Source organism: Cyprinus carpio, chromosome A5, assembly GCF_018340385.1.
Source record: "Cyprinus carpio isolate SPL01 chromosome A5, ASM1834038v1, whole genome shotgun sequence".
NCBI lineage: Eukaryota > Metazoa > Chordata > Actinopteri > Cypriniformes > Cyprinidae > Cyprinus > Cyprinus carpio.
Window position 1 is genome coordinate 7,213,723 of NC_056576.1, and position 26,283 is coordinate 7,240,005.

Below are 26,283 nucleotides of genomic sequence, written 5' to 3' on the forward strand. Positions count from 1 at the left end.
TTATCAGTGGTGACTGTCAGTTTATGTGCATACGGCAGAAATGTTCGGACAGCAATTATGCAATCAAACTTATAGCAAAATGTGGTAGTTCTGTATGTTGTCTCTGGGTTAGCATCATCTGAGGTCCTCTGAGGGGCTGGCATCATCTCTTCTCAGGAGTTCTGGATCCAGACTGGAGCTTGTGTAAATCCTAGTTACCACGGGATGTAAATCCAGAAACAAATAGAGAACAAATAGAGAAATAATTAGCGTAGCTGCTGTTCCAGCCAAGTAAAATGAATTAGTTTAACCCAAGCTAAAGAATAATAATGCGCATTTGATCAGATATAACTGCAGTCCAAAATTATGAGATGCATTATTTGAATGCTTGATGCTTTCTTTTTGTTTTTAATCTAGATTTAAACAGAGGAAGTGTGTCTGAACCCCGAACAGTATCAGGAAGGCTATTCCAGAGTTTGGGAGCCAAATATATAATTTATGATGATTACTAAAACATGTGATGCATGCAAAAAGGCAACGAAAAAATACTTTTGTGACAAAGGTCAGAACCCCTGTTATGATGATTGTTGAAAAAGAGTGGGAACCATGATAAATATGGTTTATAAAGGCTGTAGTGTAAAACAGTAATTAAAGACTCTAGACTGATGATACACGGGGCAACCCTTTCCGCAGTTTTGCTGGGCAACTTTTTTTGCGCAATGTTGCTAGGGCACTATCTCATTGAGGATGGGTAACAAATTTCTATCTGAATACTTTAGATCGGTTGTGGGACCTGTGTCTCACCTGATTGCCCTGTGTATCCTCAGCCTAACAAAAGTGTGTAATTCACCTTAATGTTTGTAATGTATGCTTGTGCCGTGCAACACAGGCTCTGTGAGCTGAGGAGAGAGCAAGATGAAGATCCGGTGTGTGATGCTGGCGTGTGCACTGACGCTGAGCTGCGTGTCCTCCGTCCCGAACCCAACCAGACACTCTCACCATTCACAAACACACGCTCAGTGTTCTCAAAGACTACAGGACCTAGAGAGAAAACCATACAGACATCTGCCTGATGCTCGTACCATCAAACATCTGGAGCCAAGAAGGCACTCAGGTCAGGAGAAGCCAACTGATTCTTAGTTACATGAATACACACAGGTGTGATAAAGTGTATTTCGGGACACACCTGATACTGTTGTGATGGTTAAGTAAAGAAGTTTCAGGTGACCCATTGTACCTGGGTGAGACACTAGACACACACACACTACTCTAGTTCTATCAGCTTACAAACTGAGCTTACAACTCCATTTGAACGTGTATTATATCTGGTATCTGTGGACAAAAGCAGTATTGTTGCTAAAAGCTGTCAGAATAATGCAAACTATATCATGTTATGGCTCTTTGATCACTCTAAAACACTACCACATTAACATACTGTCAAAACACAATGTACAACACACTTTAAAGGGTCATAATCATCAGTCTGTTTTCTCCAAGAGATCCACTAACCACGGTTTCTTGCAGCAGAAACTGTCATCATGGTTTAGTTTTACAGGACCACCCTCTCTGACTCTTAGAATTAACTGCCTCTTTTGCTAATGTAACTGTTTTTATTTACAGTTTTAACTAATTTTTATTTTAGTTTAAGTTTTCATAATTTTGTTAGGTGCTTTTGTCAATTTTTCTGTTTAGCTGTATTATTATTTCAGTTTAAGTTTCAGCAATTTTGTTATGTGCTTTTGTCATTTTATTTGTTTTTATTTTCTATTTAGCTATAATTAATTTAGTTTTAGTAATTTTATGTGCTTTTGTCAATTTTAGTTTTGTATTACTCGTATTTGCTTTTTTTATAAATTGTATGTGCTTTTGTCAACTTGTTTTTTATATTTCTATTGAGCTTGAATTTATTTTTATTTCCATTTGAGTAATTTTGTTATGTGCTTTTTTCAATTTTGTAAATTTTTTATATTACTATTTAACTATATTTTTTATTTCAGATTTAGTAATTTTGTCCTTTTGTCATTTTTTGTCATTTTTTTAGTTTTAATTTATTTTTAATTCAGTTGTAGTAATTTTAGTACATCATTTTAAAGATGAAGGAAAATGTCTTCTGCTTTCATGATATGACCCTTTCAAAGCATGCATATACACAAAGAGTATGACCATTCCACATAAAACTACATTAGCAGATTCCAGCTTAAGTTTTAGCATATTGATTAAAATCAGATCGTTGTGCAAATGCAGGAACATCTCTTTTCTCCCACAGCCCACTCAGCCTTCATCCACAGATCCAAGAGATCTCCAAAACGGAGAGGTTTCCTTCGTAGCAAGATGGACAGGAAGAGACCGAGTCGTGACGAGAGAGAGAAGGGAAAAGGAAGAGCATGTGCACTGAGACAAGTCCAGCTGAAAGTGTCTGATCTGGGTCTGGGCTACCGGAGTCAGGAGGAACTGATATTCAGCTACTGCAGTGGCGTGTGTATAAACCCCCTCACAAACTACGACAAAATCCTCACCAGCCTCGCCGGCAACGGTAAAAACATTCTGCACAGCTCCCCTCCCACCGCCTGCTGTCGACCTGTCCAATATGACGACGACCTGTCCTTTCTGGATGACAGTCTGATATACCACACCATGAAGAGGCACTCGGCACGGAAATGTGGCTGTGTCTAAGCAACTGTGATAGACATTGACACCAGACGGGAAAATCAATAGAAACAATTTCAGGTTATTACATGTGTGAGCATGGCTCCGGCGAAGGAATCATCATGACTGCATTTTGCGGAGAAGATACAGGATAAGGAATTGCAAGAATAGTGTTGCAAGATGTTCAAAAACTGGTATATACACTCTCAGAAAAGAAAAGAAAATATATATATACAAAGCTGTGGCGGTACCCCAAGATACAACAGCTAAAAGGTACCATTTAGGGGTAAATTGTACCATAAAGTACTGCCTCAGTGACAGCTTTGTATCTTTTTTTCTGAGAGTGTACAGCATTTAAGCACCCAGAAGCCTATTTTTTCTCCTCTACGGGTGTTTTAACAATCTTTAACAGCAAGACAGAATATTTTATATGCTGTGCGTTTCTGTAAGTTATTATGGTGTCTTTTTGACCTTTAACCTCCACTAGTTACACTATTAAAAAAATGTCACACCTCTCCAGCTCAAAATTTTTCAATTGGCCAAACTGAATTTGTGTGAATTGAATTTCATATATTTAATTAGGCCAATTGAAAAAAATTAGATGTGACCAGTCACTAGAAAATATTGAGTTGGAGAGGTTTTTATTTTTTACAGTGTAGGGTTAATGAGAGAACTTTCTTTGATTCTTAAGTTAAATATTAAATACAAAACCCAAATGAATTAATCCCTATTTATATTTTTGAATATCTATTTACATGCATCTATTCATGCACTAGATTTCAAGACAAAACTTTTTATGATGAACAGACCAAAATGTCTTTATTTAGTGAAAATCTTCCTCTCTGTTGTAGTATATAGAGCTACCATGAAAAGAAAATTCACCCCATTTTCTAAATGCATATTATAGATGTCCTTGTATCAAGCCAAAATGCCAAACTGACCCATATTTATTAAAATGGAAATTTATTGCATTTACAGCATTGTCTTTGTCTGTTTTGTACAGCGAGGAAAATGTTAGCGAAGCAAAATTGAGTGAATGTTATTTTTATATAATTTATATCATTTTATTTTGTTAACCTGGAACAGATGCATTGCTATTTGTATAGTTTTAATTAGTGTTAAAGTCAACATGAAATTAAAACTGACCCTGTTATCTTTATATTTGCCCGTTCCTAGTCTTACTATAAACTTTTCATCAGGACATCAGAAAAATGACTTACTTCACCTCTGAAATGGCTTTCCTTTTCAGCTGAAATCTATAAGGCTACACAGGAGAGAAAATAACATTATCAAACAGCCAAATATCTATAAGTCATACTAAAATCTTGGCAGTAGCTAAAATTGAATGGCAGTTACTGTAAAAACGTTTACAGCTATCATACCAAAAAACAGTAGTGAAACTACTATTATCATTCATTATTTGATCATCAGCCTCCAGATCCTGGTCAAAACACACATTCTGGTGAAACCTGGATAATATGCCACATTATGGAAGTAAAATGGGTTGTGAATGTAATTTCATGCTGACTTTGTCAAAGTGATCATACTGTGAAGCCGATTAGTTGACATGCATGTCATCAAACACACTGTTATGACTTAAAGATCCTCATTTATATCATGCAATAAGACTGTAACGTGCAGTGAGTTTATAACTTGTATGTAATGGTTGGAAACACAATAAAGAGCTTGGGTTTGTGGAAAAGAGATGTATAAATAGAGATTGATGAGAAAAGAGAATGAAACTGGAGATAAGGAGTGTGGTCGTGATCCGATCTCTAATCCAGAGTTCACCTTTCGGCCGCCGCACACACCGAACGACAAGAAACAACCTTGTTAATGCTGTTACCTCAACATGACGAACAAAAACCCAGGTCAACGGTTACATCAGCAATTAGTCATTAGCTGTTGTACATCTGTAACGTGAGTACTGGACAGAGAGAGAAGGAGAGGAGCCGGAATATAGAATGTAAATACTGGGTTCTGGATGTAAATTTGTTCCATTTCTACTGAGAAACTGATTTTTTGATATTAAAAAAACAAAACAAAAACCAGACCATTTGTTGGGGGGGAAAAAAGGTTTAATTTTAATAATTTTAAATATATATTAAGAGCCTGCAATCTGTTATGCTCACCAAAGCTGCATTTATTTGATAAAAAAAACTACAATATTGTGAAATATTATAACAAATGAAAATAACTGTTTTCTCTTAGAATATATTTTAAAATGTAATTTATTCCTGTGATCAAAGCTGAATTTTCAGCATCATTACTCCAGTCTTCAGTGTCACATGAACCTTCAGAAATCATTCTAAAGATTTAAAATCAATGTTGTGCTGCTTTGTAATATTGCAAATATCAATTAAATATCAACTAATGTCTTATGCATTATGGTATTTTGGACAAAAGCGAAGGTTTAATGTTAATGATGTGGATTATCTGTGGATTAATGTAATGTTTTTATCGGCTGTTTGGACTCTCATTCTGACGTTACCCATTCACTGCAGAGCATCCATTGGTGATGGAATGAAACATTTCTCCAAATCTGTTCCACTGAAGAAACAAACTCATCTACATCTTGGATGGCAAGTAAACATGCAGCAAATGTAACAATTTTTGGGTAAAGTCTTCCTTTGGCGTATTATTTTCAACATACTAAAACTTATCATGCCCTTCTATATTGTACGTACAGTGTGCAGATTTAAAATGTCAGTACAAGTTAAAATATTGATATATACTTATATTATATACAGTACTTTTAGCTTGCATATACTGAAGGTACATACCATCTAACACATTCATAACTATGTTTATTTATTAATCACGGTTTTTATAGTCAACTTATTTCAGGTGGTTACCAAGACAACATTTCTCATTTTCATGTAGTTTAATTTAAAAATCAATAATATATATATAAAGCATCTAAGAGGAAGCTGCTGGAATAGAACAATCATACGGTTAAATGTATTTTAGGGTTTAGGATTATTCATAATTGATTATTGTGATAAAACTGAGGAGAATCTAATGTTTAATTCACTGAATGAACAAATAACCTGCATTGATCTATGTTTCATGCATATTTAGTCTCATCAAGAATTCTGTGGACTAATCTGTCTCTTTCATCAGTTAAAATCATAAATTCTCTGCAAGACGAAGGCTTCAGCCCGTCATAATATACATTCTTCTCCCAGAATGACATACAGGAAACACATTTCCATTGAGAGAGCGCCGGTTATCCTTCCTGTTTCCAGCATCTGTGCACCTGCTGACAGGTAAAGCAATGTGATGATCTACAGTAATGACTGAAAATAATGACATTTAACAAAGTATTCTTATAAATCAACTTTGGACCAATTAGACTTCACTGGGGGTCACGTTATTTAAACACATCAAAAAAAATATATATATAGCATATTTTATATATATATATATATATATATATATATATATATATATATATATATATATATATATATATATATATATATATAAACGATTTTTCAATTTTAGAAGCAAGCTTAACATTTAACAGATTGTTAACAGCAGTATTTACAACTTCTCAAAACGATCATACTGAAAGGCTAGATATCTTTGATTTTTTTCTAAAGATTATCTTTAAAACTAGCATAGATTTACATTTATGCATTTGGCACAATTTCATTGCTGTATTTGAGGCATTTTATCAGTTCACTGTTAACAGTTCATTGGAAGTGTAAATGGCAAAACTTGTAAACAGAAGTGTAAACAAAATTCATGGAAATTCTCAACTTATGCTCCGTGCCAAAATATTTCATAGTTCAGAAACTGCTTTTGGCATGGACGACGTCTATAAATGGTAGCAATGAATCTGTTAAACAGTAAAATGTCATGTGAATTTATTAATCCAAAGGAATCCAGAGAAAAAGACAATTCACATGGACAACTCGCGTTTCTGGTTTTTCCGGTTCCAGTGGAAACAGAGGAGCCTTTTCCTCAACATAAAAAACGTGTAGAAAAATCAGTGCAAAATGATATGTCATAGCAAACAAGTTATTAGATCAGAATGGATACTCACATGACTGCACCATGCTGTGTATTTAAATTTGTGATTAGCCTACAGCTGTCATCTCAGAAAAACAACAACTTTTGGCTGTACAAAAAAAAAGTTAATAGAGAGATATTGCTATTACTTCCAGTTCATCATACAGCTAATGGAAGGTTGAGCACATTGCATTGTGGGATACAGTACATGACACAGTGCACTTACTGTATACGTTTAACACGCTGTCATATGTGGTACTGCAGTATTTTATGCATACAGACAATTTGCATACTGCTGAAAAAGAGTATGGTAGTATGCTATTCTGAAACATAACCTTTAGCAATATTAGCTAGCTAAATACTGAATACTATGCAGCATATACAGTATATTGCCAAGTACTTTTTTGTTTAGTAGGCTATAGGAACACTAGACATACAACAAACATTAACAGATTATCATACTGTGTTTAAATCTAGTCTGATGCAGTTAGAAACAAACAGATTGGCTGAACAGCATACTAGTGCACTATTTCTGCCATGTAAGGATGTGACAGAAATAGTTAGCTAATATGCTATTCTGATCAACAATATTTTGCATTTATCCCATGTCTGTTTAATCATACAGTATAAGTATACTTGGATAAAATGCATAGAAATATCAGTCACTCTATCTCCCAATAATGTCTTAGTAAGATATTTAAATGTTTGATTAAAGCTCTGTAGTTTCAAAACATTTAATGCAATGCAATACAATGATTTAACAAATAAACATTCGAAAGACTAATGACCATATTTGACATTTTAAAAAAAATTCTACAAATGAATGGATTATCCATTATTATGATTAATCAAAAAATGGGTTAAATGCAAAATATTCAGAATAGCATACTAACAATTTCTGTCATATCCTTACATGTAACAAGTAACCCCAATTTAATTCAGTGCAGTAAGTGATCTTGAAAGATGACTAATATAAAAGTTCTTCTTACATTTAATTTACAAATTTCAAAGCAAAAAGACAGATGAACCAGGAGCTTTTTAAAATCATACTAAAAGGCCTTTTACTTACTAAAAAAAGTATAAACTATCAATGAGACAAATGCCGTGTAGATTATTTAGGCTTTACAGGGTTAAAAACTAAAAATAAAAAAATCTTGTGAGTACTCATTTGTATACATATTGAAAGTGCTATTCTTGTGCGTGCTGTTGTTGGTAGTACATATGCACCAAAATACAATTAAATGCACAAAATAAGTAAAAAGAGTGACGCTTTAACTTAATTTGCCATTGTTACACATTACATGTATTTACTATACCAATAACAGCACATTTTGCATAATTAAGAACAACTAATACTAAACAAAACCTAATACTATAAAAAAAAAATGATTTTTTCAAAGCTGTAAATAAAAATTAATGGAATACGTTTTACAAGAAAATACTCTTTCAGTTTTTCTACTTGGAAATTTCACGTTACCACTTCTTTGTAATTATTTCTGAAATTTACTAGCAATTTCTGTGTGAAAACTATTTTTTTTTTTTTTTAGTGTAAACCTAATATTTCAGTAACAAAGACACATCAAAATAAAGTGTGACTACAAAAAGTCTATAATAGAAAAAAATACTTGGGGCACACCTTTACAAGTTGTCTGACACACTGGACACATTTCTTGTCCTCTCTTCACTACACCTGTCAATAAAACAGGTGACATGCATTATAAAAAATGCAATAAATAAAAAAGATAAGTGAACAAGAGTCACAAACGGACAGGATGAGTCTTGCAAGTAAGAGAAGTAGAAAATTTATTGCAGTATTTGTTCCATCAGAGGCATGTGGGTCCCTTTACGCTGAGCAGGGCGACCTGTAATCGCAAATCTCCTTCGACACAGCCCTCCTCACAGACACTGCATGCTATACACAATAAATTACAGCCACACGGTGCTATCGTACAAAATGGACAAACAGCTCGACAGAGAGAATCATCATCATCAGCCAGTAGAGGAGGAGCTAAGCTATAGAAAGCCGCTTGACGCTAAGAAATCCAAAAAGAAAATGGGAAGAAATAAAGTAAAAACATCAACAAACTAATTCTTTCAACATTCAGTATATATTTAAATTTCTTTTATAGATATAAACAATATTTTTATGTTAAACTATGATACACTGGGAGTAGAAATCAAACAACCAGAAATCTGCTGCACAACAGCGAAGGAGCACCCATACAATGTTTCTCCAAACATTTTATTCCTGCGATACGACGATGCACTCTGGCGCAGAGGGCCAAACGTCACCGCCAGACCCAGAGTGCATCAGAGAGAGGAAGAGTCTGTAGTGTTTGTGTGTGTTTGGCTGACCCAGGAGATGTTTGGCTGATGGCATATGGAGAGACGGTGAGTGTGTGAGTGTTGCATTAGGCTGAGAGGATCTGAGATGGGAGGTATGTGCGTGCGTGGGTGGGTGCGTGCGTTTACGTATTATTAGCTGGAGTTCCTGTCCTTGGCAGCGTAGAGTGACCGTAGAGTCTGCGCCACTTTGTCATTCACCCTGATGCCACCCACCAATGTGATTTTTTTATAGATGATGTCAGTCTCTCTGATGGTGTCCACCCAAGGCACCAGCTTGCGTCCGTCGCGCCGCTTCGCCTCGGTCCAGGAGCTGGAGTACGAGCCCGCCATCCAGTGGATGCTGTAACCGTCGCTGTTCCTCTGGATCACGCGCGCGATCTGCGGCCGGTCTCGGTATTTGGGGCAGTGGATGGCGATGATGTCGAGCGCACTGACGGACTCGTTCATGTTCGTCGACAGCAGGTCCGCCGAGTCTGCCGCGCGCCTCCCGCGTCGAGACGCCTGTGAAGAGAGACACGGAAACAAAACGTGAGCAACGACTGGTCAGACGGTCTCCAAGTAGCCTACTGGCACTAACAATTTATTTGAATGTGCCTTTATTACATGTATTTATCATACAGGGTTTCTGCAGGTTTTATGAAGGTAAATTTAAGACATTTTTAAGACCATGTTAAGAAATTTACATTTAGGGAATACTATTAAATTGAACACAATACATCAGTATTAGCAACAGTTCAAAGTTTAAAACAATTTCCAACAGATCTCCATAAAAAAAAGTAAGTTTTACAAAAAAATTTAGAAATTAAAATTAAGTGAGTATATGATTAAAACAAGAACAAATTACTGCCAATGGGCTTATAAAAGAACAACAACAACAAAAAAAAAAAATCAAGCAAAAATAATTTTCAAACTCCACTGACAAGTATTTGTTCTTCTTTCAAGCATGAACTCAATTTTGTTCAGTTTCTCAGAAAACAAAACTTATGTTTAATTTGCATCTCAAGTAAATGTATCTTGATTTAAGGATGTTAAGGTATTTTTATTGGAAAACAAAACAATACTGAGGAAGATTTGTTTTGTTTTTTGCAGTGTCTGCAATATTTAATGCCACATCTTTATGAATTTAAGACTTCATGCTCTGATTTAAGAAATTTTTGGCAAATAAAAATACTTTTAAGGTCTGTTTAAGACATGCATTAACCCCGCTATAATAATAACAGCAAATTGTGATTACAAAGCAACTAACATTATACCAAAATGTAGACTGTAAAAAAATATTTTTCAAAGATTATTGGAATATGTTACACAAGAAAATATTTCAGACTTTCCATTTAATTTCACATAAAAAATTTCAAAGAATAAGCTAGTAAGAGGACTGGACTGGGTTGTAAAGGCTGTGTGATACTGACAACAAAAAAATAAATAAATCTTGATATTTTCCTAGATTTTGTCAACAATAATAATATATTTAGCCAAGTGTGTTTTTGCTGGCATTTTGGCTAGAACTTTGTTTGGAACTATGTACATTGGAAAATTTGGGAATTTTCATTGGTGAAACAAAGAAAGAACAGACAATACTGTGCCTAAAATGTACCTCACAATATTCACGTTTCACATTTGCAATCATGCAGATATCTGGGAAAAACAGTATGTTTGCTTGTGTGACAAAAACTCATAAAGTGGTATTTTTACCATATATAGTGTTTGAGTCTGCATGCTACTAGGCTACATCACGCATTGAAAGCATGCACTCTCAAGGTGTGTTTTTGTTTGTTTTAGCGCTCTCTCACCCCTGGTGTCCTCTCCTCTCCGTCACTGTCCTCATCCTCGGAGTCAACAGTGTGGTGGTTTCGGGGGCTTGTGCCTGCTCCCCCCAGCAGTGCGGTGATGGCTTTATTCCTCACGTTTGCACTCGTCTCTCCCTCCTCATCCTCTTCATCAGGGTCCAGGTGCTCCATCAGCAACTTAAACTGAGAATCAAACATCAAAGTATAAATCAGCAATTCTCAACAGTTTGACTTAAAGGTCCACCATTCTCAAAAACAATAATTCTTAAAATATTTCTGGTGTAATCATGGCAAAGCTTGAATGTTTTCGATTTTATTAACAGAAACTGGAATGCATATATACATATTATATATATATATATATATATATATATATATATATATATAAAATTAACAATTATTTTGTGATTTCAATAAGTATATTTTTATACGTTTCATATTTTGTATATTATTATTATTATTATCATAATCACTAATAATATTATTAATTATAAGAACTATCATTAATGGCAAATTTCTTATAACTATTATTAAAAACAAATATAATGCTAAATAATATTACTAACGATATAAATATAATATATAAAGAAAAAACATCTTTGTGAGCCTGTCATCTTGATTTTGCTTTTTAGCATTTACATTAAGTTAGATTACTTAAAATAGTATTATTATTATTATTATTATTATTATTATTATATTTAAATAATTCCAAAACAAATTACAATAAGCTTACTGTGTTCATATTTACTTACATCAAAAAATAAGTACAATGTGCTTATTGTGTTCATATTGTATTTTTTCAAATATAGGTACAATGTTAAAACATGTATGTACACAATAAGTGCATTGTACCAAATTATTAATTTAAATGCAAGTACATAGTAGTTAAGGACACTTAATATAAAGTGGGACCGAATTATTTAAATAAATGTAAAATAATATAATTCCCTTGAAGTTTACAGAGACAATTATTTTTACTGACTGAAATAATGTAAAATAATATTACTAACAATATCAATTATAACATTCCATAACACTTTTTTATGTTTTAAAGAAGATTAGTAGAAATAAGCTCACATCGAGGTACTGTTTGACGATCTTCCTCTTCAGCTCATAGGTCATATCATCATGAACCTCATCATTGTGGAGGAAGTCGATGGTCTGCCGTGGACTAAAGTTAACCGATGACTTCCTGTTGACGGCTTTATCGTACACCTTCGCTGACTCTGTGGGAGAGTACTTCTGAATTTTGCTGCAATGGAAGAGAGCAGGATATAGACAGTAAATATAAAACCTAAAGAGAACAGCAATCATTGCAGCATTGCTGGGATGCATGATGGGTGTTTGCTACCTGTCCGAGAAGCCGTAGAGGTTCTTGAGGTGTTGTTTGAGCACTAGAAGTAACAATATACCCTGTGATGCCCTAGCAAAGTCCAGGAGAGATGTTGTGTCATCAGGGAGACGCTCCATAACAGCATCAGCATCCTCAAGGTCAGTATCAGAATCTGACTCCGACTGCCTGGCGCCCTCTGTGGGCTTGGGCTTCCTCACCCGCTGCCCCTCCTCATCCTCCTCATAATCATCATTGTCATACTCTTCATCTCCACTGTTCCTTTCTCTTTCCTCGTTCTGCTCTCCCTTCTCCTCCTCCGAACCGTTCTGCTGCTGTTGCAGTGGCTGTTGGTGGCGGCGTCGCCGTCGTCGTCTCCTTTTCCTGCTCTTCCTGCCCGGAACCTTAACGAGAGACTGGGTACAACGACGGCCCGTTTAGAAGTCATGGTGGAACTACTGTCAGCGCATTAAAATGACCATCCACGATTACATCTAATAAACAACCGTGTGTTAAATACAGTCATAACGGAGGTTATTTACATATATAAAAAACTGTTCATACATTTACATATATAAACTTAAAGGAACAGTAGTAATTGGAGTAATTGCAAGAATGGTTTTTGGTGCAAAAAAACTGTGATCATTTAACAATAAAAAAAAATTCTCCCATTAAATATGACTGTTCAAATATAATAATAATAATTATTATTATAATAAATTATTACTATATTTTATTACAAAAAACATTATAGAAATAAATTACTAAAATAATATTGTACTGTAAAATAAACAACAAACCACCCTGTTTTGGGTAAAAATAAGAACAAAAAAATATATAAAAATGTTAAAAACACCTCTGTAAATAAATTTTAAAAAAACGAAAACAAATCAAAAAATAACATATACAAAAAACCAAATCAAATTCAAACACTAATATACTAAAAAGAAATTTGAAGTAAACGTATGCAAATCACTAAGTTTATGTGCTGCTCTGAGACACTAAAAACACAGGATCATGAGCTGCTTGTGTTTAAATGTACAAAGTGACCCTTATAATATCATCAAGACCATTTTTATCTTTCTGAGTTATAAAATTAAAAAGGACATTTTTGCTACTGTGCCTATAAGACGATGTAAACATACAGCTTGGTCAACAGCGCTTTATGTTCACACAGAGGCTGAGAGTTTGCGCTGCTCCATCCTTCAAACAGTGACAGCTCACAAAACAATCAGTGCTGAAATGTGCTACACAAACGGTTAAGATCAGACACAAGTACCTCTTTAAATGTCTGCAGCAGGTTGCTGCCTGACACAGAGAGTGTGATGTCTATATGATGCATGATGAACAGCGGCTCCTCCTGAGACTGATAGGGGAAGTAGGCCAGATTATCAGCGATGAACAACAGCATGTTCACCTCAATCTTCTGCTCGGACACAGAGAGACAGAGAGATGGAAAAGGTCAGTCTCAACATCACAACAAAGAGCCAGCGTCAGGAAGAGATGGACACACAAAGAGTGCTAACCGAGCTGTCGTCGAAGAGATTGAGCAGTGAGATGAGGAAGGCTCTCCGGTGTTGTCTGTTTGTGCGGATCATGCTGTAGAGGTGGGAACACTGAGCAGAATGGGACTCGTCCTGACGGAAACCACGGATCACAGATCCCGCTGATCCCAAGACGGCCTGCTGCACTTGGAATGACATCTTCATTCCTGCTACAGCCTTCATCTGTAGAGTAATTCAAGTTACATCATTTAATAGCAATTAAAGTAAATATATCACACACACACACGTCAATTTATTATTATTTTTTTTTTCATATTTTGACGTCAATACAAAAACACAATTCAATAAAAAAACAAAATTAATCAAAAAATTCAAATTAAAAAAAAATTTTTTTTAAATAGAATTGAATTAAAATAATACATAAAATAAAAAAAGCATTTAGGTATTTTATATGTATATATAATTTATATCAAATGTATTTGTGTGTATGTTACAATATATATTCATATGTTCAAATAAATAAAAAAAGATTTAAATTAAACTAGAATTAATATAAAAACAACCAATACAAATTTGTACAAAAGTAAATGTGTGTGTGTGTGTATATATATATATATGTGTGAAGAGTTCACATGCAAAAGCCTCTAAGTTATATATATATATATATGTGTGAAGAGTTCACATGCAAAAGCCTCTAAGTGCCATCTGAAATTTTCTTCTGAATTAGCATTTTTATCAGGTTCCTATGTTTAGGTTCAGTCATTTTATTTTAATGGCAATGTATTGGTCCTTTTCTATGCCATTAAAGTGAAATAACGGAACTTAAATATAGGACCCTTTTAAAAGAAAATTTCAGATAGCACTTAGAGGCTTTTGCATCTGAACTCTTCATATTATATTCTTTCCCACTTTACATTCTTAAACTCAATATATATATATATATATATATAAACACACACAAATAATATACATACATATAAATATAAATTGTAATATACACACAAATAAAAGTTCTTTCCCACTTTACATTCTTAAACTCATGGCTTCAATGTATTTGACTAGTAGGAATGCTGAAACAGAATGATCCAATTAATTAATAAAATTATGATCCAGCATGAGACATATGACAAGGTGTGTGGATTGGTGCTCACATGGATGAATCCAGTGTATTTCTTATCAATCTCCACCAGCTGCTGGTCTGCTTTGTTCCTCATGGTGGGCTCTGGGTCCGTCCCCATGGCGATCAGATATGGCACACACTATGATTGGAAGGAGGAAGGAAAAGTGACAAGTCCGTGTTAGTGTGCAAGTTCTCCAGCCAAGGTTGTGACAGTGATGAGTAGGCCCACTACCAACCTTTTTTTTTTTTTTTAAATAAACATTTTCAAAAACATTTTACATTAGAACTAAAAAAACAAAAAAACTCAATTAAATCAAATAAAACTATTAAATTGTGTTAACTGGAATAAAGCACTCTTAATTGTAGCTGAAAGCATTACTAAATTAGTACTTATGCAAGAACATTTATATCAAGTTTGGGGTCAGCATGATTTTTTTTTTTTTTTTAAAGAAACTAACAGTTGTGTTACAAAAGAGTTGAATTTCAAATAAATGCTGTTTTTTTTTACTTTCTATTTGGTTTCCAGCAAAATATTAAGCAGCACAACTGTTTTCAATATTGATAATAATCAGAAATGTTTCTTGAGCAGCAAATCAGCATATTAGAATGATTTCTGAAGGATCATGAGACACTGAAGAGTGGAGGAATGATGATCACAGGAATAAATTACAATTTAAAATATATTAAAATAGAAAACTGTTTCATTTGTAATAATATTTCACAATACTACTGTTTTTACTGCCTTTTTGATACATTTAAATAAATGCAGCCTTGGTGAGCAAAAGAAACTTTAACATTAAAACATCTTTTGTTAACAAATATTATTTACTTTGCAGTTGCACCAATGTATTTTATTCAAAAGTGTGTTTCCTGGAAATCAAACCTGTGAATATGGCGTTGCAATTATAGCAAGTTAAAACAAAACAACTTGCAAAGAGTTGAGATGTGCAGAGGTTTATCATTGTGTGCAGGACTAGTGATGACACTGACGCTGGGTTTATAATGTCAGTATTGTTGTTTAGGGGTGTGTGTACCTGTACGGGGTGTATGAGTCCCTGGCTGAGGGTCAGAGCGATGACATTGAGGGCGAAGTGTCTTACACTGGACTGCGTGTGGAAGAAAGACTCCAGGACCTGCTTCAAATAGAGCTGCATGATGGAGCTGCTCATACCAGATGAGATGTCACCCATCTCTTTCAGATCCTCTTGCTTTGACAATTTCTGCCCTGAAAACATGAAAACACAACAAGCTTTCTTTTAAGGGTGGTACAGAGTTTATAGAGCCTTATGGAGTTTGACAATTCCAGTTTCTAACCCGGCCCAAGTTTTCTGCTGTTAGTGTAGTGACTGTCGCCACATGAAGTTCTGCAGTTAATCTCAAAATCTTAACACACATGGCATGGTCACTCACACTCTCTGTCGGCCTCCTGCATGCGAGAGTCCTCCTCCTGCAGATACATCTGGAGGTTTTTCAACACTTGGATCTTTAGCGTGATGGAGCACCGCTTATCAGACAGGAGCCCGTTATACAGAGACTTCACCTCTGGAACGAACATCTGACTCGGGTGCATGATGAACAGGAACCCTGCACGGCATAAGAAAGGTAATGATGGTGTTTTTTTTTTTTTTTTTACTTAAAACAATGCTATGATGCAAAGTATGAAATCAATCAGAGAACTGGTTCTGTAACAAAAGCAACACAATTGACTAATTAAGCACTACCCAGTTCTACTTTTTGAAGTGTTGTAGTTAACTAGAAAACTAAAACTACAGAACACTGTTTTAACTAACTTAAAGCTGAAATAAAATAAAATATGAACATAAAAAAAAGAAATGTTGCCTTGTCAATTAACTGAAATAATTTTTAACTGAAGCACTAAAATAACTGAAATTAAAATAGAAATTAATTTGAATTAAACTAAAAATACATTTTAAATAAAGCTATATAGAAATAATAAAAACACTAATAAAAAAATGACAAAAGCACGTAACAAATGCACTAAAATAAAAAAAGACTTATTTAAAATATGAATATATACTATAATAGTATATAAAAATATGAAAACAACAAAGACTGTCATCTTACCCAACCCAATGATGGCTTTGCATTTAACTTCTTCATCCTCGTGATTGGTGAAGTACAGTAATGATTCCAAAACCTTCTCCTTTATCACAACCTGTCAATAACAGTGCAAGTTTCCAGCTTTAAATAACATACAGTTAAGCATAACAAATTAAAATAAACCATACAAAATCATAGTAATAAAACTGAGAATGAAACAAACTGACAATATTAGAAGTATGTGATTAAATTAATAATTTCAAAAAATATCTTTAGATAAATAACAAGCTATCTTGGGTTTTAAGAAGCTAGATTTATCAATACAATACAAATATTAAACAACTCAAGCCTTGTTTCAGTGAAATTAGTGTTTCTTAATGCTAATAAGCTTAAGTCAATGAGCAACAAATACATGACAATCATAGCTGCATGTTTATTACGTGCAGGTTTATTTATAATCATATAATTACATATCAAGAAAGGTTGTGATACCTTAGTGGTGCCCTTGAACTGCTCAAGGTCAAAGTCAAAGTGTCTGCAGAGAGCTCCCACGGTGAAGAGAGATCTGAGCAGGGCTGCTTTGGTGGCAGCCAGTGCCATGCTGTTCGTACCCTCCTGATGCTGTATCTTCAGCTTAGTCAGAGCCCCATAATAACGGTTAAAACAGGCCCATACAAACTTATAATTATGAGTCACTTTATTCACTATCGAACCCAAACAGCTCACACAGTACTGGACAACCTGTGCGAAAGGATAAAAAGAGAAAGAACTTAGTGGAATGTGTAGAAATAGGTTTCAAAATTCTATCTGTAACCACAAGTCGTCGTCAAATGAACAACCAGCCAGTTGTTGAGATCATTTAAGATTAATGAAACTTACAAATGAACATTTTTACCATTATTTTAAGAGGGGAGGTCTGATGCCATTACATATATTCTGACTCAATTACACTGAAAGAGTTGGATTCTCATGCTAAACATGGCCAAAGTTTCAAAATACATGTTGGACAGAGTATTTCTGTGCAAAATACACTCCTTCAGGGTTCGTTTAAGTTTCAAAAAGTTTTTTTTTTCCAAATATGGCTCTTCATTACATCAAAAAGGGCAGAATTCCTTGTATGGGCACTTCTCCTGGAAAAGTGTGAGCACACGTCATCCTGAGCGAGAGCAAGATGAGTAGTGTGTGAGTAGTGTGTGAGTACAGGTCACTTACGGTCATCCCATATTTTAAGATGAGCTTCATCAGGTCTTCCTCAATGGTGGTCAGGAAGTTCTCGCTGGGGTGATCCATCAGAGGAACCACAAGCTCCAGGATCTTAGCAACGTTACAAATCACCATGAAGTCACTTTGAGACTGTGACAATGACAAGCACAAATGCATTATACACAAACACTGAAAAAAACATAAATGAAAACAATCTTATGACACATATACCTTGGCACAATTTCATCTTAAAACATTAGCAGTATACAGCCACTAGATGGCAGAATGACCTCAACTATTGCATTTTTTCCCATTTGAGGTTTAAATCTTTCTGGATTTCATTTTTAATGGTTAAATAAAAATGTCAAACATAATCAAAAAGCAGGTCTAATTTATTTAAATCACAACACTACAATTTAACAACTATTCATTAAAGTTTCAACAAAAGTTGAATTTTTAGGGCCCTATGAAGTTCATTTAATTTTTTCCCAAATTCCATTTATTTGCATTATTTTTTTCTGGATTACGTTTTTTGTTTTCTTCTTCAATTTTCTGGATTATGTTTTAATGGTGGCATTAAATTGTAAAAATTAAAAAGCCTAATTAAAATCATTAAAACTTCACAATTAAGCAACACTTTATTAAAAGTTCAGCAAAAAGAATTTATTTTTCCCAAATTCTGTGTTTTCAGTCTTAATTTTCTGGATTCCATTTTAATGGTTTAAATTAATTTTAATAATTAAAAAAAGCATGTCCAATAAACTGAATTTATACAACTTTAATAATTCAATAATTTATTATATTTACAATAATAGAGTAATAAATTACAAAAATATAAAATACATATTTTTAAGATTTTTTTCCCCCCAGAAAACTGTTGTCATTTTAAATTTTTCTAGATTTATGATTTCATTCAAATTTATTATTAGAAATACAAAAGTCCTGCAAAATGGCAGGTTTACTTTTAAAATTAAAGTCTGAACTTACACTGCACTTGGTGGTGAGGTAGGGCTGCATAGTCATGGCATGCTTGACCATCAGCTGCGGTCTGATCTTACTGAACAGATACAGTGTGGTGATGCACGCGACCAACCGTGTTGAGTTCACACTCTTGTGCTCTGCACACAGACAGAATCACAACAGCAAATTAATACATTTTGGGAAAAACCATAATTTTTAAACCAGCAAGTTTATTAACTTAATTATTCATACAATTCATTATTTATTTACAAAATTTACATTAAATGCAACATATATAGCTTTATATATAAATAAAACTAAAACTTCAAAAAAGCAACATGTAAGACTCCTAGTGATGGTTAAAATAGAAAGTGATTCTGTTTTTGATTAAATTAATTGAAACTAACTACATCAACCCTATAAAGCCTATTGTATCATATTTGATACACATTTCTAAGACCTCTAAATTATCAACATGATCAAAACCTAGCTGAAAAAACCCCTTATACACAATCCACTACATCTTTTCTATTGTCTGATTGATAGTTTAGAAAAATCAGTGAAGATTTAAAATGCAAAAATAAATATAAAGTAAACACATATCGTTATTACTATTTTAAGAAGCGCATTTACTGGACTGAAGCAATTTAGCTTTACTTGATTATCCATACAATTTTCTTTCTTTCTTTTTCTTTTTTTTTTAGAGAAATCATGTAAATCAATGCATCAGATATGATACATCAGGCTATTATTTGTTCATCTCGCATTATAAGTTTTGAACAACAACACTAAAAGCTATCAGAATTTAATCTTACTTTATGGCTATATAATTATCAGCAATTCCAGTAATATTTTCCAGCATATTTTGCTCAGTTTGGTCCACCAAAATAAAATTAAGGTGTTACTGAGTATGTCTATATTCTCTTATATCATACTATATGAAACATAAAAGCCTAAGGCATCAGACAAATGTCACTTACATCAGACAAATTCACATATGCAAACTTTTTATATTTTGTCTACAGGTTCAATAAGCTGTTCCATTTCAATAAAATTAGATTTCTTGTGACTATTATTTCATATATCAGCCTTTACAGGATTATTCAACTGATATGCTAAAACAAATCAGATTTCCCAAGTCTAGTAGAATGTGCGTACCTGCAAGTGCCTCCTCGTATTTGAGGATGTACTCCACAAGATTGTCCACCAACTGAACACAGGCCTTCCTGGCTGGCTTATAGGACGAGTCCTCCTCTGACTTTAATAGCTATTAAAAACAAAACTCTGTGAATTGCAGTTCTACAGTCCTCCAAACTAGAGACCAGAAGAGGGAAATGGATTTGACTTAAAAACACTTACGTTCTGCAGGAGCTGCTCAAACCAGTCATAGCCAGTGTCCTTACAAGCAGCAACCTGCAGTACAGAAAAGAACAAGTTCAGCTTGGGGATGATGCACTGTTTTAAAGAAAAGCCATTTTCACACTAGATCTTTAGGTATGGACACGAGCCAGTCTGATTTGATTGATTTGTGTGCAAGCTGCTTTATTAAAGTTACAGTATGTAATATTGATGGCTAGTGGTTAAAATGGGTACTGCAGTCCAGATTCATAATACTGGAGAGAGTTGTTTCTCCTGTCCCTCCTCCTCAGGCTCTATGCTCACGCGGGTTGCCAGATTCAGGAATGAGCACAACTGACAATGGAAGGTGATGCTTACACTGTAATTAGATGAGTTGATTTATTCGTATTTTAAAATGCCTCTGGTCATAGAGCTGCTTAGTTGGATGCCATGGCTTTTTAGGTCAGGTAGAATATGTGACCTCTGACCCAGTTCATATTTAGAAATTGCCTTCAGGGAGCAGCTTACATTTGCATATCTTGCAATGCATTGGTTGCAGAGAGATGCAAGCGCACCTGGAAGGTCTTATATTCTGGTAGTAAAACCAAAAGGTATAAAAACATGTCTTCTCTAGTGTTACCCAGCTACAACCACAAACGGCTTGCGGTGGTTCTCACACTGTTAATGCAGACCCACTTCGATTTAGAGCCAAATAAAACAAATGCTGAATCGGTCAGACAAAATTTATATATATATATATATATATATAAATATAAGTGTTTGTGTATGTATGTGTTGGGTATATAATAAATAAATACTAAATAAATATATACAATATAAACAGCTGGACTGACCACATCAGTGATGTTGAGAATCTTCCTGTTCATTGTTTCTTTGTCGTGGTTGGCTGTGGGTGTAAACCACAGCTTCTGGAATGTTTCATTCACCAGTTTCTGCAGGGATGGAAAGACTTTTAGCTCACACTTTTGTCACTAACTGGAAAAACCTATCACAACAGAAGTTTAGCACTGCATTTATCATGTAAAACAAAGGAAAGAACGTGGTTGTACCTTGATGCCCTCCTCGTCATTGACCCTGCGGATCATCTTCACGCACATCTCTGTGATCTTACTGAAGTTGGGCTGCTCTAAACAGATGTCTCTCAGAATCTTGATCACCCTCTTCCTCACACTGATACCGGTGTCCTGGAGTAAAACACATAAAAACAATTTAAACTTCTCACCTATAACATGCACAGTATTCAAAATATCAGAAAAAAACACAATTGTACATTTTTTAACATCAAGACTTCAGGCCAAAATTAAGTGTCTAAAGGGAAAGTATATATCTTAGGCCTTTAAAAGGTCAGCATTAACTTCCACAATTTTTATTCATATTTTTATCTTTTCTAGTTCATTATCTATATTTACAAATTATTATGAGGTCATAAAAGTTGCATGCATAATAAAAAAATGTTTTAAAAGTGTCTCATGCTTACATTTATCTGATCAAAAAAACAGCAATACTATGAAATATTATTACAAATTAAAATAAACAAGTTTTATTGTAATATATTTTAAAATGTAATTTATTCCTAGGATGGCAAAGATGAATTTTCAGCAGAATGAATGATACTCCAGTCTTCATTGTCACATGATCCTTCAAAAAATCATTGTAATATGCTGATTTGCTGTCCGAGAAACATTTCTTATTATTATCTTGAAAACAGCTGTGCTGTGTATTTTTGAGGAAGCCATGAAACCATTTTTTCAGGATTTTTTTGTTTAACAGAAAGCAAAAAAAACCTAATATTATAAATATCAATTTAATGCATTCTTCCTGAATAAAAGTATTAATTTTTTTTAAATAAATAAAAGAACTCAACCCCAAATGGTAGTGTGTACATTTACATATATACAATGATTAAAGCTTTACATTTTGCTACTTGAACATTTAGACAGTGATCTGAAGTGCTGTCATACCAGTATCCTCTCGATGAGCATGTCATAGTACTGCTCTGTCAGCTGAGGTCGACTCAACACAAACCGTCCCAGCAGCTCGACCGCCGCTTCCCTCACACTGGTGGAGTTATCCATCAACCGGCCGTGAACACCACGCTGCATATCAGACTACACAACACAGACAAAGTTACCAATTAAAAGACATCAACAGTCAACTCCGGCAGAATTACCTATAGTGTTGTGCTGCTGGTTTTAATGAAGTTGCATTTCTTACCCTGGCCAGTATACTGGGGTCAACAGCCACCACCTCAGACAGACACTTCATGGCTTTGGTCCTAACAGCTATGGCACTCTCCCCTAAAACTCTCAGAATCTAAAAGAAAATACAAAAAAGAAGCATTTGTTAGGCACATTAATAGCAGGTGGAAACTGATTTTGTCTACATTTCAGACCAATCTTCTCACCTGTGTCAGGTAGATGTCAAAGCTCTGAGAGAAGGGCCTGGTGGAGGCCAAGTAGCGTACGATAAGGCAGGCGTCCTCATAGTCCACAGTGTCTGAGTTCATCCTGTCAAAAGATTTATTTGGCATTAATGCCACAATATAACCGTATAATTCAGTCTTGATTGAGTCAGAGGATGTAACATCATTAAAGCAGTGATGTGTGTGTGGTGATACCTGAGAGTAGTAAATTGACTGGGAATTGATTTAATGACGATGTGGAGGAATTTCTTGCGAGTTTCTGCACGCTGCATGATGTCTCCGGTGGCTTGGAGCTCTTTGGCATGCTGCGTGCCCTCCGAGTCATCCTCCTTTTGATTCTGATTCCTCATGGCCTTCTCAGCCTCCGTAGTGCAGTCTCTGAACCACTGAGCGATGTAAAATTTGCGCGCAAACTACAATATAAAATCAGATTGACAAATTTGTCATGACGGATTATGGGTAGAAAAAAGGGCAAATTAATGATATCTGCTATCAGTAAAAAGCTAATTTTATGCATGACTCTTATATAATAATTATACTGTCATAAATAAATAAATAAATATACAGTACAGGTCAAAAGTTTGGAAACATTACTATTTTTAATGTTTTTGAAAGAAGTTTCTTCTGCTCATCAAGCCTGCATTTATTTGATCAAAAATACAGAAAAAAAATGTAATATTGTGATATATTACTACAACTTAAAATAATTGTTTTTACATTTATTATACTTTAAATTATCATTTATTTCTGTGATGCAAAGCTGAATTTTTAGGATCATTATCACATGATCCTTTAGAAATCATTCTAATATGATGATTCATTATCAAAGTTGGAAACAGTTCTGCTGCTTAATATTTTTTTCAGAACATGTGATACTTTTTTAGGATACTTTGATGAATAAAAAGTAAAAAAAAAAAAAAAAGAAGCTGTGTTTTTAAATAATAAAATATTTTGTAATAACAATATACACTACTGGTCAGTAATTTGGGGTCAGTAATTATATATATATATTCCCCAACTTTAAATAAAATCAATACTTATATTCAGCAAGGATGTGTTAAATTGATAAAAAAAGTGATAGTAAAGAAAATATATTATTAGAATATATATTATTAGAATTTATTTTTTTATTTTGAATAAATGCAGTTCTTTTAAACCTTTTATTTCATCAAATATATTAGACAGCAGAACTGTTTCCAACACTCATAATAAATCAGAATATTAGAATGATTTCTAAATGATCATGTGATAGACTGGATGTTACATGTGACACTGAAGGCTGGAGTAATGATGCTGAAAATTCAGCTTTGCATCACAGGAATAAATTTTTTTTTTTTTTAAAGTATATTCAAATAGAAAACTATTATTTTAAGTTGTAATAATATTTCACAATATTACTGTTTTTTTCTGTATTTTTTGATCAAATAAATGCAGGCTTGATGAGCAGAAGAGACTTCTTTCAAAACATTAAAAATAGTAATGTTTCCAAACTTTTGACCTGTACTGTGTATATATATATATATATATATATATATATAAATATAACCGTTATAAATAATATTAATATCTCTAGAATCATTTCATTATCATTAATAATTATTCAATTACATACATACTGTATCAGTCAGTATTCTCTACATTTAATGGGATATTATTTTAGAAGTTAAATGTCATTATAAAATAACACAAATGGAAATATGAAGCAAAATCTAAATTTTCTTAAAGGATACTCCACCCCAAAATGAAAATTCTGTCATTAATCACCTACCCCCATGTCGTTCCAAACCCGTAAAAGCTTTGTTTGTCTTTGGAACACAATTTTATATATTTTGGATGAAAACTGGGAAGCTTGTGACTGTCCCATAGACTGCCAAGTAAATTACACTGCCTAGGTCCAGGAAAGTATGAAAAGCATCGTCAGAATAGTCCACTTGCATCAATGATTCAGCTGTAACATTATGAAGTGATGACAATTCTTTTTGTATGCGAATAAAACAAAAATAATGACTTTATTCAACAATTTGTCTCCTCTGTCTCTCTCCACATCAGCGTAGTGCCATTTTTGAGAATATGAGCTGAACGCAGGCGGCGTTCACTTCTGTATCAGCAGCGCCACAAGGATATGTTTTCTACGTATATTTACGCTTTGATTTGAAAGAAAACAGCGTATCCTTGTGGTGCTGCTGACACAGAATAGATTACGCAGTTTGTGTTCAGCTCATATTCTCCAAAATGGTGCTACGCTGATGTGGAGAGACAACGAGGAGACAAATTGTTGAATAAAGTCATTATTTTTGTTTTATTCGCGTACATTTATTCTCGTCACTTCATAACGTTATGGTTGAACCACAGATGGCAGATGGACTATTCTGACGATGTCTTTCATACTTTTCTATTTCAGTGTAAATTACTTGGCAGTCTATGGGGCAGTCTCAAGCCTCCCAGTTTTCATCCAAAATACCTTAAATTGTGTTCCGAAGACGAACAAAGCTTTTACAGGTTTGGAACGACATGGGGGTAAGTGATTAATGATATAATTTTTATTTTGGGGTGGAGTATCCCTTTAAATTTAGAGTACCTATATGTAATCTTACGGATTCGCTCTACCAATTTTCCATATAATCTTAAGCATTTAAGAAGACACCTTAAGTGTAAAAGGTTTTTAAGATCATGAGAAACAAATTCGGTCATGCATGTCTCAACATTTGACTGGTACTGTTATTTACAGGTGTTAAATTAACCACAGGCAACCTCACACTATACATGTTGACACTTGACCATGGAAAAACTTAAAGGCTGAAAGGACTATACGTAAAGGCCACAGAACATGAAGAGCATCTGAGCTGGACTCACTGTGAGGGCAGGGTCTGTTTCTGCATTCTCATTCATATAATCCAATAAGGCTTTCTGCAAACGCTGAGTCTCGTCTCCCTCTGAGCTCTAAAGACACATAGAAGCATTAAGTAAAAAACACACACGGAAAACTGAGTGTTTATGAGATGCACACATGCACCAGCATGTGTAATGTAGATACATGTTCGCATACCTCTCTGATGATGCAGTCGATGGCTTTCTGGTCCATCCTGCTGGTGACGGAATCTTTCCTCAATCTGGCTGCTACGGTACCCAAATAATCCAGTGATGCCACTCGCAGTGCCATCTCTGTCTGTTTGTTACTGAATTGGTGCACCTAGGGACAGAGCATGAAGGTCAAGGGTCACTGAAGAAGAAAGAACCTCTGTATGGGTTTCACTGCAATCGCTGTTATTGTATTTTCTTTCATTATCCAAACTGTTTTATTATTGATCTATTTACAATGCTATAAACCTGGTTTAGAGTTGCTCACAATTATAAAAAAATTACTCTTATTACTATAGTAAGTACAAGTAATATGCAACAAGGACACTGTGTTTTTAAGTAAAATATGGGTAGCTTTTAGTTTTACAATCTATCCATACACGTACATAATTTTATAAAAATGTATAAAAAATAAAAACAGTAATAGAAATAAATCATATAGGATACATTTAATGTATAAATCATGTTTA

The 26,283-nt window shown here is 34.2% G+C and overlaps 2 protein-coding genes across 3 annotated transcripts in view; one reads left to right on the top strand and one right to left on the bottom strand.

Moving 5' to 3' along the window:
• Window positions 1-734: 734 nt before the first annotated feature.
• On the top strand, window positions 735-3,097 carry LOC109091880 (glial cell line-derived neurotrophic factor-like). The gene is made up of 2 exons (XM_019105651.2): window positions 735-1,093; window positions 2,246-3,097. The coding sequence occupies exons 1-2, from the start codon at window positions 895-897 to the stop codon at window positions 2,650-2,652; spliced, it is 606 nt and encodes a 201-aa protein (XP_018961196.1). The 5' UTR covers window positions 735-894; the 3' UTR covers window positions 2,653-3,097.
• A 5,331-nt stretch (window positions 3,098-8,428) lies between these two features.
• The window catches only part of LOC109091795 (nipped-B-like protein A), a 43,845-nt gene continuing 25,990 nt past the window's right edge, over window positions 8,429-26,283 (bottom strand). For both annotated transcript variants that reach the window (XM_042752322.1, XM_042752323.1), the window contains exons 23-45: window positions 25,782-25,925; window positions 25,589-25,675; window positions 22,931-23,148; window positions 22,718-22,820; window positions 22,528-22,626; window positions 22,275-22,421; window positions 21,363-21,497; window positions 21,147-21,245; window positions 20,314-20,367; window positions 20,113-20,221; window positions 18,982-19,112; window positions 18,004-18,144; window positions 17,284-17,532; window positions 16,816-16,906; window positions 16,141-16,314; window positions 15,765-15,955; window positions 14,762-14,869; window positions 13,632-13,832; window positions 13,385-13,531; window positions 12,127-12,521; window positions 11,853-12,027; window positions 10,779-10,958; window positions 8,429-9,489 (exon numbers count right to left, since the gene is read on the bottom strand). In XM_042752322.1, coding sequence (XP_042608256.1) covers window positions 9,121-9,489; window positions 10,779-10,958; window positions 11,853-12,027; window positions 12,127-12,521; window positions 13,385-13,531; window positions 13,632-13,832; window positions 14,762-14,869; window positions 15,765-15,955; window positions 16,141-16,314; window positions 16,816-16,906; window positions 17,284-17,532; window positions 18,004-18,144; window positions 18,982-19,112; window positions 20,113-20,221; window positions 20,314-20,367; window positions 21,147-21,245; window positions 21,363-21,497; window positions 22,275-22,421; window positions 22,528-22,626; window positions 22,718-22,820; window positions 22,931-23,148; window positions 25,589-25,675; window positions 25,782-25,925 — 3,747 coding nt within the window. In that variant the 3' untranslated portion in view covers window positions 8,429-9,120. The remainder of the gene's footprint in view (window positions 9,490-10,778; window positions 10,959-11,852; window positions 12,028-12,126; window positions 12,522-13,384; window positions 13,532-13,631; window positions 13,833-14,761; window positions 14,870-15,764; window positions 15,956-16,140; window positions 16,315-16,815; window positions 16,907-17,283; window positions 17,533-18,003; window positions 18,145-18,981; window positions 19,113-20,112; window positions 20,222-20,313; window positions 20,368-21,146; window positions 21,246-21,362; window positions 21,498-22,274; window positions 22,422-22,527; window positions 22,627-22,717; window positions 22,821-22,930; window positions 23,149-25,588; window positions 25,676-25,781; window positions 25,926-26,283) is intronic.

Excerpts from the sequence above, each read along its gene's own strand:
- LOC109091880 (XM_019105651.2), top strand. The coding sequence starts at position 895 with ATGAAGATCCGGTGTGTGATGCTGGCGTGTGCACTGACGCTGAGCTGC. Across the intron at positions 1,094-2,245 it reads GGAGCCAAGAAGGCACTCAG|CCCACTCAGCCTTCATCCAC; the intron begins GTCAGGAGAAGC and ends TTTCTCCCACAG.